This window comes from Sciurus vulgaris (assembly GCF_902686455.1).
Source record: "Sciurus vulgaris genome assembly, chromosome: 7".
In the NCBI taxonomy this organism is placed as follows: Eukaryota; Metazoa; Chordata; class Mammalia; order Rodentia; family Sciuridae; genus Sciurus; species Sciurus vulgaris.
The window spans coordinates 112612418-112629264 of record NC_136467.1 but is presented as its reverse complement, the minus strand read 5'-3'; the positions used below and the strand labels follow the sequence as shown (position 1 = coordinate 112629264).

At 36.0% G+C, this 16847-nt stretch overlaps 1 protein-coding gene across 6 annotated transcripts in view; it reads left to right on the top strand.

Annotated features, from left to right (window-relative positions):
• The window catches only part of RUNX2 (RUNX family transcription factor 2), a 211216-nt gene that overhangs the window by 173404 nt on the left and 20965 nt on the right, over positions 1–16847 (top strand). For 5 of the 6 annotated variants that reach the window (XM_079147684.1, XM_079147683.1, XM_079147682.1 and 2 more), the window contains one exon: positions 2148–2309. The exons of the other annotated variant lie outside the window; for it this stretch is intronic. In XM_079147684.1, the coding sequence (XP_079003810.1) occupies positions 2148–2309 (162 nt within the window). The remainder of the gene's footprint in view (positions 1–2147; positions 2310–16847) is intronic. 6 annotated transcript variants of the gene reach the window in all.

Sequence of the window (16847 nt, the reverse complement as noted above, 5' to 3'; positions counted from 1 at the left end):
AGGCCTTGTCTTTATGGGGTTATTTTCCTGAGCCATAAAGAACGAATCTTTCTCCATCTGAAGATCATTTACCAGTTTCCCGAATAGTGAATTACATTTGTGGGGTAAGGCAAGGAAGTATATCAATATCAGATATGTAACAAGGACCAGTCATTCAGATTTAAAATATTGCCAGTCTATATAACCTCAGCCTCATAAGTTTTAAAACTCAGAAGTTCGTTACTTTTAATAATCAGGTATATTTTAGATTTCTGAAGGAAAAGTATATGTTGACCATTTATTACATTTTATTCAAATTGCAAATTTAGGCAAATATTCCTTAAAATTCAGTTTTTCTCTTTGTTGATATCAGTAAGCATCAGATAAATATCCAGATGTATTTAATTATTTCCACTCAAGGAAGTATGTCCTACTTAGACAGTCTTTAAATAAATTGTTTCTGAATTGAACAAATAAACAAGAAATAACTGAAACTCAGTTGCTTTGACTGTATAGAAACACCAAGGAACTTCGAGAGTAATCATTTCACGAAAAACCCTTGTCTTATTATATATTCCTTTTTATTTTTAGAGATAAACCTGAATTAACTGTTTGAATACACTAATAATTTTTGAAAATTAAGCTTTTCATTTTCAAAGAGTGATAGGTGACAATTTTAAGCCTATTCCAAATGTATTAATTCCAGTTCAGCTATGCTTTAAACATGGAACTACCCTATGTTACTAAGAGGTGTTTTTTTTTTTTAATATTAATACATACTGAATGACTCCCATTCTAGTCTTCTTGTGATAATTTTTTCATGTGAATTTCACACCCTATGATATAAGTATTATAATCCTTCCTCCCTTTTTTAGATGAGGAAACTGAGGCTCAGTGTGACTGAGTAATTAACTTAGGCCATACAGAAAAGAATCTCAGAACTAATTCTGACCCTAATTCTGAACAATCTGAAATTCATGCATCTTCTGATATACCAAGCTGTCCTGTAAAATTTAAAAGTTAGTGTAAAAAACATATAAGTGAAACTTGCTCATGATTCTGTTTGGCTAGTCTTCAAGTAAGCAAAACCGTTTGAAATAGTACATACTTTCTTATGTTGGGAACATACCTTTTTTTTTATTATTAAAAGACTGAAGGTCTTTTAACAAATCTACTCAGCCTTGGGTTTTTACCTCCAAGAGACTCCATAGAGATGCATCAAAAGTCATTGTTAATTCTAAGCAATTAACCCTAACTAGTTTTCTGGCCATTACTTTTATTACTATAGTGACTGTAGGTAACACTAGGCCACATTCCAGATATGTGATTTTTTAAAAACGCTTTTCAATAGGATTAAAAACATTTCCCTGTTCTCCTGTTTTGAGTCACTTACTGTTAGAAACTCATATGTTTAACATTAAAACTGGATGGCAATGAAGGTTTTTAGTTTTTAACGGTAGTTGACTTTGAAATTAAGTTTTCTTTTTTTCTTAAAGGTTATTTTCTGGTTTAATTTAGCAAGAGAATAAATAATCTGCTCTCCTCTTTTCCACTCCTTTTGTATGCTGTCACCTCTGTCCTAATGCCTACCCTAGCCCTTGATCTTTATGCTGGAAAGTGGTATTCCATTGACCTGCCTGGGAGGAAATTGGACTGTGCTGAAATCATGGAATCATGCACTTTAAAACCAAAAAGCATGTCTGAAAGATAGTAGCTGGTTATATAATAGTAAAAGAAATAGTATTTGTTCTTTAATCAAGTTAATTTTTCGAAAAATGAAATTCTAACTTTAACTAAAACATATCCAATGGAAGAATTTAAGAGAACACAGGAAATAAGTAAAATAAATTCCACTTTGTAAAGATAACCAGAGCAGATTGTTTTCTAAATGACGTTAAATTATTCAAATAGAAATATTTATGTGTGAGAGAGACCGAAAGTCTTTGTTTGTGATCCATTTTGTTGCTTTCTCTGGGACTTGAAGTCTAGAAGGTTTTGTGCTCTTCAGAGAATTCATGAGTGAGGCTGTAAGGAAGAGTTATTTCTTATATGTTCTCATTTTTTTTCTTGCTTTACCCTTTCTAAATTTGGATTGCATGTTTCTAAGGCTGCAGTGTCTCATGTACTAAAGCTTTTTTTTTTTTTCTTCTTCTTCTTCTTTTTCCCAGACCCCAGGCAGGCACAGTCTTCCCCACCGTGGTCCTATGACCAGTCTTACCCCTCTTACCTGAGCCAGATGACGTCCCCGTCCATTCACTCCACCACCCCGCTGTCTTCCACACGGGGTACTGGGCTTCCTGCCATCACCGATGTGCCCAGGCGTATTTCAGGTAAAGATTGAGCTTTAACTGAAAACCCACCCCTGTGCAGGGGTTGGGGGAAGTGGGATGGACCAAACCTGTCTTATCTATGCTCACAGTAATTCTCTATCAGAAGCATGTGGGCAAGGGAATGACAATAGGCAACTGGGTCTTTTGAATTATGGGATTATCAAACACTTGAACATTTTAAGTCCAGAGACTGAAAATCCACCAGAACTGGCATACTTTTCTTAAGATGGTGTTTAATGTCATTCAGTTAGTGTCCTGTTGAATTGGGGGGTGATAACTCATAACTAGGGCCTTCTCCTGAGGGTCTTATGCCAGGCCTTCCTATGCTTATGTTCCTTTCTTTTCCTAACATTTGCCTGTAAACCAAATTACAGATGGATGGTGCAGCCCACTGTTCCTAAGGACTTATAAATGCCAGGAGTCCATACTAGTCAGTTTCAAGAGAGAGTCCCTGAAAACTTAGGATCCTTACCAGAAACCAGTCATTTGAAGTGCAGTGAGGCCTGGAGAGTCTCAGAAGGCAATGTGTGGCCCCTGAGTGGCCCGCTCAAGTCCAAGGCAGCCTTTCCAGGAAGCATGCAGCACCCTGCTGTCACTCTAATTGTGACAGCCTCAGTACCCACAAATTTGTGCCTCATGGTGGAAATACATTTGCTAAAAGAATGTGGCTGCTCCCTTCTTATTCTGGCAAATTCATCATAGAGAGCCAGAAAATGTCGGTAAGACTTTAGGCTGACAAGTATGGAAAAGTTAAAGGCCTTCAGCCAACCATTTGAGTCTGTGATTAAGAAAAAGAGTCTGTCCATTCACCCTGACCGGTGAACTACAATGCTGTCCCCCATAAGAATAGTTGTTAGACACACACAGAGGCACACACACACTGCATCCCATGTTGCCAGACTGTCTTCTCAGCGTTCGGGCCCCAAGCATCAGAGTGACTCCTGGCCAGGTTAATGCCTTTCTTTCTCTCTTTGTGTTTCTGTTTCTGTCTCTGTTTCTCTCCCGCTCTCATTTTCTGCAAAGCTCGAAGCCGTTACTCTCTCCGCTGAGTTGCATCACTGACAAGCTGAAGCTCCACCAGCAGGCTTGCAGGTTTTGATTAGTTCAGACTTCTTTATTTCTTTCACCTTGGGAGGAGGGAAGGCTTTGTTTCTCAAGCAAATAGCAGGAAAGGGCTCTCTGGTCCTAGTGCCTTCACATTTTCTGCAGCAGATGGACTTCATGGGGGTGAGTAGAGAACAAAGAGGGGTGGAGGGAGAACTGCAAGAGTCTTTGGAAAACCATGTTATCACTTTTAATTTATGATTGCTATTACTATTTTTATGAATCACATGGTATTTATTGGGGAATTGTGCAGAATATAGAATTTTAGTTATCAACTTCCTTGACTGGAATCACTATCTCCTTTAGGTAAACATTAATTAAAAACACAGGAAAGGAGGAGTAGGCACCGAAGGGGATAACAAAGGCTGGTGTGGGAGTGAAGGCCCAGAATTTGATGGTGTTGAGTTAGTTCTGGTCATTCCTTCAGTATTTCATACCAAGAGTCTGTTTTATTTTATTTCCGCAATCCCACAGTGCTGGGGACTCGAACCTGGGCCTAGAGCATGCGAGGCAGTCACTCAATGTGATGGGCTATATCACCAGCACACTGTTTTATTTTATTTTATATAGGGCTTATATTTAGAGGTCTCTTTGGGCTTCCATCTGCCCAACCCTCTGTGAGTGAAGCAGATTTTGCTTTTTTTCTGTAGCAGTACCTGGAAGAAAAAACCTCAGGGAGCCATTATAGTTTTAGAGACACTTATCTATAGCATTTTCTTATTGAAGTATATTTGCATGTGAATTCACCAGGAAAACCATTGAAAATAACATTGACTACTTATCATTTACATGTGTAGTGTAGAACAGCCAGCTTATTTTGTGCCAGTTTACTGAGAATTACTTAAAAATTTCTATAAAACCACACCATAACTCTTCTTGTTCCACAGAGAAAGGGATAGGAGCAGAAACTGGTTAATTATCCAACTGTATATTGATCTTTGGCCAAAGATAAAAATGAACCCCTGCTTTAAACTGGTTTAAAAGTGAGTTTAGTCCAGTTTTTTCCTCCTCATCAAGCATCTCTGTGAGTTGTTACTGGTAAAGAAGTAACATGGGGCCAAGGTGGGAGGTTCTGTATAAACATTACAGAGAACAGAAAATCCCTCTTGTCAGCATGTAGGGAAACAGGAAGAAACAACTAGACATGGACTGTCAGGAAACTGGAGGAACCCTGCTTCACCTTGACCTTGCTCTTGGCTGTGGGTTGTGCCTGCACATTGGGGCACTACCTGATGAACTTGGGGTGTCATATCAGGAGTGAGCACCTTCTTCACTTCACTGGGTCCCATCCTGAGAACCTCCTTGGAGTTGAGCCTGCCTCATAGGTTTCTAGGGGTTATGTTAAACAGTTTCTATTTTATGAGTATTCCCCTCAATATCTAAAGCCATCCTTAAGATCCATGACACAGAGGCTCCTACAAATGAGACTTCATAATGAGACGGGTGTGTGTTTTTGAGCTTTAGTAAGTAAAGCTCTATGGATTGAGACAACTCCTGGACCTCTATAGTCTTCATATACTCTGTGCCAAATAAGGCTGTTTCCCTGTAATGTGGGCAGCTAAGCTATAAGCCTCCATCAACATCCCTAAAAAGTCCCGTGATCACTTTTTGAGATGCTTTCCAAAGCAGTTTATCTTTTCATGAATAGAAATCAGTTCTCATCTCCCTGTCTAAAGGGATACATAAAATATTCACATATGATTTTTGGATGAGAAGGGGAAGGCTTTGTTTCTCAAGCAAATAGCAGGAAAGGGCTATACATACATAGTAAGATTAGAGGTGAAGATCCAAGTTTGAATTACAGCTTTTACAAATATTAGGCAAGCTTCTTACTTGTCTGAAACTCAATTTTATTATTGTAAATAGGGATATAATATTTATCTCGTAGGATTATTGTGAGAGTATAAAGGGCTCAGGATAAACCTGACACACAGTATGAGCCAAATAGATTGTAGCTAATGTTTTGAAGTGAAAATTGTTTTAAAAATTCCATATCCATACAGAATTTGCCAGCAAGTCTTGGCTTAAATGAATCAAGTAAATTAAAAATCTAAACTTTTAAAGGGGATTATTAGGTTTTACAAAATGGGTCACTACAGAGAACATGGAAAATCAAAATCCCTTGGAATATTTAAATAATTAAATGAGTTAATATTCTCATGGCATTCAGAAAGCAACACAATACATAGCACATAGAAGAACTTATGCATTTAGAGGGAAGGAAACATGGAGAGAGGAGGGGAGGGAAAGGGGAAGTACTGGGGACTAACTTAGAGCAAATTATGTCCCATGCTTTTATAATTACATTAGAATGAATCCTAATATTACATATAACTAAAAAGAACCAATAAAAAGGCAAGAAATTATAATATAATAATAAATTCAACTGACATTCCAAAAAATATTAAATAATTGGAGAGAACCTAAAATAGGAAGAAGTCAAATAAATTTTGGTAGAATCAAAAAAGAAGTAACCACACATTTACTATTATTATTATTATGTAGATTTAAAATAAATATTTATAGAGCTAAAAGCAACTGGTGTCATTCACAAAAAGTCAATAAAACATTAAGAAAAAATAGCTGTTCAATTATGTCATAAAATAGAAAATGTTGAGTTACACTTACTTTGACTAGGCATGATAATATTCTGTTCCAAGGGCTTATAGGAATAAAGAAAGATCCTTTAGGAAGATCTGTTTCTAAAGAAATTGTGTTCCATCCTAAAAGAATATGTCAAAGAAAGACCATTATTTAACCTATTTAAAGACCTTCAGAGGATCTAATTTTATAACTTCCTTTATTATTATCATTCTTCCTTCAGAATACTTTTTCAAGTATGGCACAGTGCTAGAATTTAGTGAATTATAATAGCGATGATGATATTATATCGTTTAGTTCCTGTAGCCTTCCTTATACCCTTTTTGGAAGGAATTTATAAATAAAATAAAGATAAAATAAAATGATAAGGGTACGTTACTTACAATTCCTAGAGAAAGATGTACACTAGATGTTTTAAAGTTCAGAGGTGCAATATGAAGACTCAGGAATATTTCCTTAATTTTATATATCTTAAATATTGTAATAAGAATAATAATAGAGCTGGGCATAGATCATATACATATAATCTCAGCTACTTGAGAAGCTGAGGTAGGAGAATTGCAAGTTTGAGGCCAACTTGGGTCTCAAACTTAGTGAAATCCTGTCTCAAAATAAAATTTAAGAAAAGGTTTGAGGATGTAGCTTAGTTATAGAGTGCCCCTGGGTTCAATGCCCTGTACCACCCCCCAACACAAAGCAGTTATAGGATATAGGTTTATAATTGAATGATATGTAATTGCCATGCAATTGATAAATAGGGTATACTTTGTTGTAATGAGTTTGGATTATACTCAGTTAAATTGTAAAGATCAAATACTGCTTATCAGAAACCTGTGTGATGACATTAAAGTGCTGAAGCCCTGTGGGAGTTGGTCCTGCTCCACCTCACTTACTACGAGAAGTATGGTTTTGTCATGTAATAGGCTGTCTTTAAGTACCATCCTTTACCCCCCTAGTGATTTTATACATAATTTCACTTAATTTTATATGGTCTTAAAAGAATATTCCACTATAGAGAGGTAACCAAAGTTATTTCTAAGTGATTCTGTTAAAGTGCAAAGTGTGGTAAAGCAAGGACCAGCAAATTGTACACAACCCAAACTATTGCATGTCTTTATAATTGTAATGATATTACCCATGGCATTTTGAATGTTCAAAGCACTTGTGAAGCTTGACACAAAGATTATAATTACTTTTCTGGAGGTTATTACAAGATAATTGCTGACCTTCAAAGTGTATTTGTATTTATGTAATAATCCTATCATGGAAAGAGGCACAATTGTTAATAGAGTCTAGTTCTTAACATGTAGGTCAGATATGAGCTCTTATTATTTTCCTAAAGAAGAGCCTACATACTTATTTTCACTGCAGATAATTCCTCTCCATCTTATCCATTTGAGAGAAATAGCTTTGAATGACCCAACTGTCTCACTGTTTGGCATACAGGAGGTGGAAGGGACTTACACACATATTTGTCTCTGATCTTGATTATTGTGAACCCTTCTGATGCTCTCTGGAGGAATGATAGAAACTTTGGAGACATCTATTGGACATGCACAGGGAAGGGACATAGATGTTGGCTGCCTTGTTGCTCTGAGAAAAGCCAATACAGGTTTTATGGAAGATTTTCCTCTGTGCTTGTGGAATTTTTTAAACATAGGACAGAGTAAAGAACTATAACATTTCTGAGTGTTCTTTTTTCCTCTTGAAGCAGATAGCCTTGAATCTCTTCATTCAAAATATTTAAGTATTAAAAATTCCACTTCACTGCACAAAACTATTGAAGAATTTTCCACTTTTATGACTCTCAGTTACTAAACTCTTGTCTTTTCAAAGGTCAAAGAATAGTCATTAGTACGTAAAGTTACTAAGAAATTATTTTATCACTACCAGAAAATCTAGGACTTGCCAGTGGAAAAATATATTTGGTCACTCAAAGTCTGTCAGGAGTATTGTTTTATGCAATTTCAAACCCAGTGGTGTTTGATGTTGCTCATTTAAAAATTTTCTTATAACCCAGTCTTTACCAAGTCCCCTGTGTCAAATTTTTGAAACCAGCAGCTTCAGTAATGTGCCAAGTATATGTGAGCATTTATTTTCGCATAGCAGCTCTAATGCACAGGAGGGAGCAACGCCTTAAGAAAGGTTAAAAGGAAAACTCCAGCAATTAATACTAATAAACCAGAAAGTTAAAGCAACTGTAATAAAACACTAGAGCATCTACTTTTTACTACAGACTCATTCCTTTATTAAGAGCCACCTGTTTGGTAAACATACCTCTGCCACATCAGCCACGGGCAAGTAATTAAGTTTAATAGGAGCTACTCTTATTTTGAAGAAGTTCTCTGTTTAAAGCCACAGAGGGGGAAGTTATTAAATTTAATGGACCCTAAACAAAAGCAAAGCCCTATGTTAACAATGGAATGCTTAATATTATTCTCCATTTTATCAACTGTGATTGATTGGATTATTTTTTGCATTCTGTAAGTCAAAATTCATCGTGGTTTCTTTCTCTAAAAATAGGCTATCTTTTGACAAGAGCAGATGTGTTTTAATCTAACTTGGATCTCAGTTTACTCTAACTTTTGCTTTACTCATGCCAAGGACCAAAGAAGTGGTTTCTGTTCCTCCTAGATCAGTTGGAGGTAGTTGATCCTGCTTACAAAGTTGACTAGGTTTGATTATATGACTAATTACAGCTATTTGCAGCTAGACTGAGGTACGAAAGCTCAGAATGAAACCTATCTACATAGTTTGACTCTGGTTTTATACATGGTTCTTGTCAGTTGTTTTTGTGGGGATTTAGTTCTGACACATGTACAACTACCCACACATAGGGAAAAGATTTAGTAATGAAAGGAATCATGCTTATGCACGAATGGTGAACACATGGTTATAAATTTTATTGAAAGATTTGCTGCAGTCTCCTTTTCCTAGAAGTAAACCTGCAAGTGTAAGCCTCATTTCACCAAAAGTATTAGTTTTCTCATGATACAATGGCCTCTCTGGTGCACTGGATCTGAGAAGAGGATAGTGGCGATTTAACTTAGGAAACCTGAGTTTTATTTTCAGTGTCACTAAAGATTCTTTGCTATTTGAAAATATATCAGTTTATTCATTGGGTCTGTGGTCCTGTATAAATGAATTACTCAAAATTGCCCATCCACATGTCTCCAGAGGTTCTGCAAGGAATAAGATGACATCTATCCATTTGTTCTTAGGACTTTTAGTTAAGAAATTTGCCTTACCAAGTAAATGCCAGTGAAAAACCAAGTTGCATCATTAGTTGCAAAAGAGTAGAAAAATGATATTACGTATATGTTTTTAAATCAATACTTATTTTTTTGAGTAGTTTTAGGTTTACAGAAAAATTGAGCAGAAAGTACAATTTCCAAATCTCCCCTGTCATCTCCCTTCCCACTTTCTCCCATCATTTACATCTCGCATTTGTTACAGTTGATGAATTAATATTGACACATTGTTAGGAAATTAACTCTGTAGTTTACCTTAGTGTTTCTTTCATTGTGTTATGCAATTGTATGGGTTTTGACAAATGTGTACTGCCATGTATCCGTATCCACCACTATAGAACCATACAGAATAGTTTCCCTGCCCTAAAAACCCCCTGTACACCACCTATTTATCTCATCCTCTCTTCTCTCCTCCCAAGCCCCTAGAAGCTACAGATATTTCTACTATCTCTTTGGTTTTGCTGTTTTGAGAATGTCATATAGTTGGAATCACAAAATACACAGCTTTTTCAAACTGGCTTCTTTTACTTAGTAATACGTATTTTCTCCTCCATGTCTTTTCATGCCTTAAGATCAGGGAGCATTTTTTCTACTATTTAATAGTGTTCTGTTTTAAGGATGCCATTGTAGTTTTAAAAACATAAGGATGTTCTCCTTGCACCTAGAAATATCTCACTAATTCCTACTGTTACTTTATCAGTGATCTTTCTTGTTAGAAAACATTTTAGGCATTTCTTCCTAAGGAAGTACTTCCTCTGCCATAGCAACTGTTATCAAATGGTTTTTCCATATCTTTAGTCTGTTTTTTTAAAATAAAAATATCTTTCTTAATTTTGCCCATAGATACATTTCTAAATGTTCACCTTTAGGTGATCATTCATATCAACTCAAATATGAAATAGACCTAGTTAAAAACAACAGTCCACTTATGCACTTACTTAGCCACCTTCCAGAATATTTGACTCTGGGTTAAAGGGTGCTCCTTTTCTCTTACAGATGCCTGGCATTCCTGAAGTATGCCATGCTGCTTTCCATTTCCACGTAGCCCACTTCTCTGCATTGATAGGCAGGGCCCTGTTGTTCCCTCTTAGGAATTCCCATTCCAGCATCACTTTCCTCTTAGTAGATCATTCTCTTATCTACACTCTTCTGTGTGTCATTTCTGTACTTTGGACACACCTCTCATGTGAACACATTTTCCTTTAGTGTAATAGTTTGATTATGTGCTGTTCTCTTTGTATAGAAAGTAAACTTCTTAAGGACAGTGTCTTTTTAAATCCTTATAACTTGGCACAGTTTTTGGCATATAGTAGGTGCTTGGTAATGTGCACTGAAACAAGTGTTAGTGAAAAAGAAGATAGAAAGTAAAAGGAAGAAGGGCAGGTAGAAGAAGAAAGGGAAAAAGAAGAAAAAAGATATTGTTCACCTGGAATAGCAAAGGAAGGACAAAACAAGAGAAACTTTATTCCTGACAGGAAATAGTGCAGTAAGAGTGTGTATAAGCAGCATGTATTTTTTATCTCCAAGTCTTTTTGCAATGTGTTTCATATTTAGAACACATATCGAGACTACATCTGTTTCCAGAACTTGTTGCTAACAGTTAGTAATAATGCCAAGACATACTTTATGTCCAGCTTGAAAATCAAATGATCAAATAGAATTTTTGATTTCTAATTTTGAATCTGACATCAGTTATAGCCATCATGTAATAAAGTGTCAAAGTCCTTTCTGAGAAATGATAGAAATTATATTAACTAAATTATAAACTGAAGATAAAGGTATTCCTCTAAAAGAGAGCATGAGTTCTGTTTTTTTTTTAAATATATTTTTAGTTTCAATGGACCTTTATTTTACTTATTTATATGTGATGCTGAGAATCAAACCCAGTGCGTCGCACATGCCAGACAAGTGCTCTATCACTGAGCCAAAACCCCAACCCAAGAGTTCTGGTTTTGACAACTATTATTTCTCATGAACGCATACCTTCTTCAGGTTGGATTTTTCTTATACTCCTGTACCTTTTTGAACCTTTCCTATGGGATGTGGTTTAATGTCATATCACGTCATGGTCAGTGGTCTGTGGGTGCACTGCAGTTTTTCAGTGTCCTCCTTAATGCCTGGTACCTGGGGCTGAACTCCTCCTTTATTAGTAGCCTTTGCTAGGGTGGGCTAAAATGACTGTTTTTCTTTTGGTAACCATATCACAATTTTTTCATATTTGTCCACTTCTGTCAAGCTGCATTTTCCCTATTTTTTAAAAAAATGTTTAAAGCTGCTTTTTAAAATTCACATACTTTCCAATTATTCTTGTTAGGCTTATCTCATTTAATCAAGGTGTTAATTTTTGTCTACCAAGAGCTTTATAGACTTTAATAATGCCATATGATAATCAGTAGCCTCTTGTGTTCCTTTCTAGGTGAGAAACCTTTCTTCATTTCATTTCTATCATTCCAAGTCAGCTCAGCAAGTATTTAGCATATGCTTAAAATGTGCTTAGGCAGGCAAGGAATGAAAAAGTCATAAAGACAAGGAGTTTTCGGTCTCATCAAGTAAAAAACAGAAAGCCAATATGAATACAGTTTCATCATGATGCTGGGCCATGCAGAGGTCAGGATAAACAAAGAATGCTCAGGATTTTAGTGAAAGGAGACTCCCCCGCCCCATCTGCTCTATTAATTCACATCCATAACCAACTTAAAGCCATTTCCTTTAGGAAAATTTAAAAATCAGTTCCTTTTGGCACAGATGATACTTTGAATTGCTTCAATGATTATATTTTCAACTTGAAAAAAATTACTGTGTTGTGTGTGGCTTCATGATGTTTTTAAAGATATGATAAGAATATATATGATCTTATCTTTTTTTCAGCTAGATTGAAAGCTCCCTGAGGTCAATGGCCTGGTTTCCTGATTCTTTTTAATTTCTTCCTAATTCCTACTTCAGTGCTCTGTATATGTCTGCTCATGGGATATACTTGCATTCAGCAGGGAAGTCTACTCAATAGTGCTACAAGCTTCAGAGTTACTGATGATTGTAATTAGGAATTGGCTGATGTAGAGGTGGGGTACTGTAGGAGACTAATGACAATTGCCATTTAACCTTAATTTCAACTTCTATAAATACAAGGATCCTAGCATGTGATAGATTATGGAATTTGCCAATATCTCAGATGAAGTAAAACAACACTGTTAACTCTATATTTTAACATTTACCCACCCATATGCATGTATTTACCTACTTGCTGGATTTAAAATGGATATACATACATGTAAATATTCTTGTCAGGTCTGTTATTTACATTAATAAATATCAACCATGGTAATACTTTGTTCAGGAAAAATGAGACCATTTGAAATATTAGATCTTAGTATTATTTTGTTACTTCATTGAGCAATTAGGAAATACTAATTGATCACTGCTGATAGAAAAGGAACAAAGAAACTGCTTGATTATTTTAAATTAGCTTTTAGGTTTGCTAATATGTAGAAATAGTTATAAGGGAAACTTTAGAAAATAGGTAACTATACAAATAAAAAATAATTAAAATTCTGTATGATAAAATGAAAGTGACAGCACTTTTATTTGAATTGTTTCAAGTTATTTGTGGGTAGTACTTTATTTTGTTGGTCTTCCTGAAGAGCAAACAGGAAGGCAAATATTATTTATTTAATTGGAACAGAATTTAAGTAACTGCCTGAAGCAAACCAAGGACCCCATTTGACTGGCTGTACTGTCTAAATTACTATTTTTGTATGTGGCTCAAGAGATTACTGGGCTGGGGATATAGCTCAGTTGGTAGAGTGCCTGCCTTGCATGCATAAGGCCCTGGGTTCAATCCCCAGCACTGCAAAAAAAAAAAAAAAAAAAAAAAAGGTAAAAGAAATTACTGCATTTAAAATCCCTAAAAGTCATATACATTAAAATGAAATGCTGCTCAGGTAGAATTATTCCTAAATATCTCAAAGGATATTTTCCTTAAGTAGGAAGATGTCATGTCTTTTCCAGAGAGACTGTTGACTTAAATGGCCAACCTACAAATAAAATCAAGCATGGTTGATTAGGATAAGACCAGTGTTTCATTATCTAAAGTTTACTGATCTCTCTCCAACCAAAATGTTCACTGTTCCAGCTCCCTGTGGTAATTAATAATAATGCTATATAGCTAAGGGAATAATGATAACAAATATAATGATGGTTATAAACACACTCTACCTTGTGCCAAGCAGAACAGTGATTCATGATAAATCAATAATAAATCCACTGATGTGGTCACAATAAATCCATAAACAATTAAAAAGGACCTTTTCTAAATAAAAACTACAAAGGAAATAAAGCCAGGCTTTAGAAAGGAGAAAAAAATCTGATGTAATGCTGTGGCACATAAGGAAACAAGCTCATAAGTTCCCAGACTACACCTTAGAAAAACAGTACATTCTCAGCATGGCTTTAAGGTACATGTAGAATTGACCTAAAAGATCCCAAAAAGAAAAGATTTTGACTCTCTAAATAGATAACAGAGAAATTTAAAGTTGTCCTCTGACCTCTGAAGTTGGCAGGTGTCATAGATATCCCTTTAAGGGTTAATAAAACCTCAGATAACCTCTGTAATACAGCAAATGGTTGAATTTGAATTGGAACATGCATCTTAAAGGACAGTTGAATCAATACAGATAAAATAAGTCATTCTATAAAATTGTATTGATTTGCTTTATCAGAAAAATATTTCCCCCAAAACAATTTCCCATGGCCCAGGCATATGGCATCATGATTAAACATTCACAGCATTATTGGCATTGTGCTGGGCAAAGGACTTGGCTGGGAATTGAGGAACCTCTCTTTTAATTTTGGATATGCTCCTGGGTTCTTGAGCAGGTCACTGAATTTCTGTGGGTCTTAGTTTCCGTGTATGTGAACTGAGTTAGTTGGGCAAGATGTTTTCCAAGGTAGCATGGAATTTTGGATGTCTGTGATTCTAAATTAAAGCCTGAAAAGGTAGGTTTTTATACAGGAAAGATTTAGTAATCATCACATCAGAAGACTAAATACTACCATCAATAATAACAACAAAGGCTAGGATAGTATTTCACTGAAGAACTAAATTAACAGGAACAACTACTGATAGATGCAAGAAAAGCTTTCTTTGCACTTCAGTTGCTTCTGAAGGGAAGAACCTAAGATCAGGGATTAAAGTAAAAAAGTTGTACAGCTGGAGCTTGATGTTTGATTCTAGCAGATGCTTAAGGTGAAGCCCCATATACATGTGTGTGTGACAGAGTCTACAGACAGATTCGTAAACCCTAGATTTAATATAAAGTTAAGGAACTTGATTTTCTTGATATTTACATGGTTTTATATAATTTATCTGTATTAATATTCTTTACCAGAGAATGGCTATAATGAGGTGTAATTTATCTTTCTGGAGAAATGAGCCAAGGGTTACCAAGACACAAGAACAAGTAAATTCTGCAGAGAGCAGGGGTCCCTGCCTATAATCCCAGCTACTTAGGAGACTGAGGCAGGAGGATTGCTTGGATCCAGGAGTTAGAGACCAGCTTGGGCAGCATAGCAAGACCCAACCTCCAAAAAGAGAAAAAAAAAAAAAAAAAAAAAAGTGAATTCTGAATTAGATCAGAGTGAAGGCTTTCTATATTAAAGAAATTAGGTATATTTAGAGAAAATGTGATTTGAATCACAACAGGTTTCCTTTTACTAGTTACAGATTTAAAATATGTAAATAAAATATATTTCCCAGAAAACAATGAAACATTGTTGTCACAGTGTTTTATTTGATAAAAATATCTATTAATACAAATTGTTACCAACATTAAGTTCACTCATTTATTGAGCACTGTTCTACTCAGTAGAGGTATACTGACAGACAAGGCAGAAAAATGCATGGAGCTTTTGCTGTTGGCATATGACCATAGACTAAACACTTAGTCTTTGGAGCCAGATTCCCTGGGTGTAAGTCCAGTCTTCTTCACTCACTAGCTGTATCATTGCAGACTTTCTCAGCTGGTTCATACCTCACTTCTTTATTGGAAAAATGGGCACATGGTAATAACAGTGATAATAGTAATACCTGCCTCAAAAGGTGGTTTAAAGCCTGTGTGAAGCCCTTAGAGTAATGGCATTCAGTAAAGGTTAGCTGTTAGTGGAAAGGAGAGCAATTGAAAATAAGAAAATATTAACCAGAGATAGATATGTACTTTGAAAAAAGTAAAACTAGGTGATATGATGAGGAATCAATCTGTGAGCTGAGATCTCAATAACAGGGAGCTGGTACTGTGAAGATCGGGGGGAAGGAAGAACATTACAGGTGGTGGGAAAAGCTAGTGAAAGGGCCCTTAGGTAGGAAAGATTTGAAGTGTTCAAGAAGGATGCCCAATGACTGGAGTATGTGGGCGACAGGGAGTCAGAGACTTCAAGAGCCTCTACTGATCAGGATCAGGATTTTGGTTTTGCTATTATGCGCAGTGTTAAACCTTGTCAGGTGTCAAGCAGAGCCATGGTACAGGCTGATTTCTGTTTTCAAATGACCACTCTGGCTGTTGGGTGGAGAAGTAGAAGTGTTTGAGGAAGGAAGACAAGACTGTTCCATAGGTGTGGCAGTCACTCTTGTGGGAGGATGGTGGCTTGCCTGGAAGTGGTGGGATGGAGCTGCTGAAGTGGAGAGAAGAGCATTTGGCTAGGTCATCAAAAGACTTTAGTAATTCTTTCTCCCAATTGTTAGTTTACTTTGAAAGGAGTAATATTGCATCTTATAAAATTTTAATTAATGTTTTGATACTATTCATACACTCCAAAATAAAGTGGTAATTCAGGAATTACCTGACTTATTAGGTAAGTACAAAACCACCCACCTGGAAAATTCAGTCCAGAAATCTATTTTAAGAACCAAAATGTTTTGTTTGGTTGAAAATTATTAATTTTTAATAATTAGATTAACAATAATCTGATTATTTCCAGATTATTGGCACTGTGCAAACCCAGACTTCAGTGCAGTGTTGTGAGATGAATTTTGTTGGTTGAAACAGTATTGTATTTTCTGCTCTTCCTCTTAAAATGCAGGTAGTATGTTTTCATATATTTCATAGTTTTTTCACAACAGTTCCTTTTACTGCTTTTAAAATGGGCTGAAATGAAAATAGCTACATATGACTAAGCTGGCTCTGCTGGTACTCTTTAGATGGTCTATGCTGGGTAGTATGTGGCAGTGTCCTTGAAGTAAAGAGGATGCTGGGCAAGAGACTAGTGGTAACTCCAGCTCTTAAGCTAATTCCCTGCATTTGAGAAAAGTACAGCTGAGCAAGACACCAGCACTTGTCCTCCCCATGAATGGAGCCAACACCCAGCACAGCTTCTTCCTAGAGGACTGAGAAATTGGGGCACATCTGAAATAGAAAGGCTCTTTAACTAAGAATGAGGCGCTCATTCTAAGTAGAATCTTAACCACAGGCTAAAATTAAAGGAGAAAGCTTTAAATAGGTAAAACTGTTGGCATAACAGTTGTAGTAAGCCATCGCTCCCTCCTCAGATCCATTAACTGTGCCTAAAAAGAGCTTCTTCCTCATGAAAATCT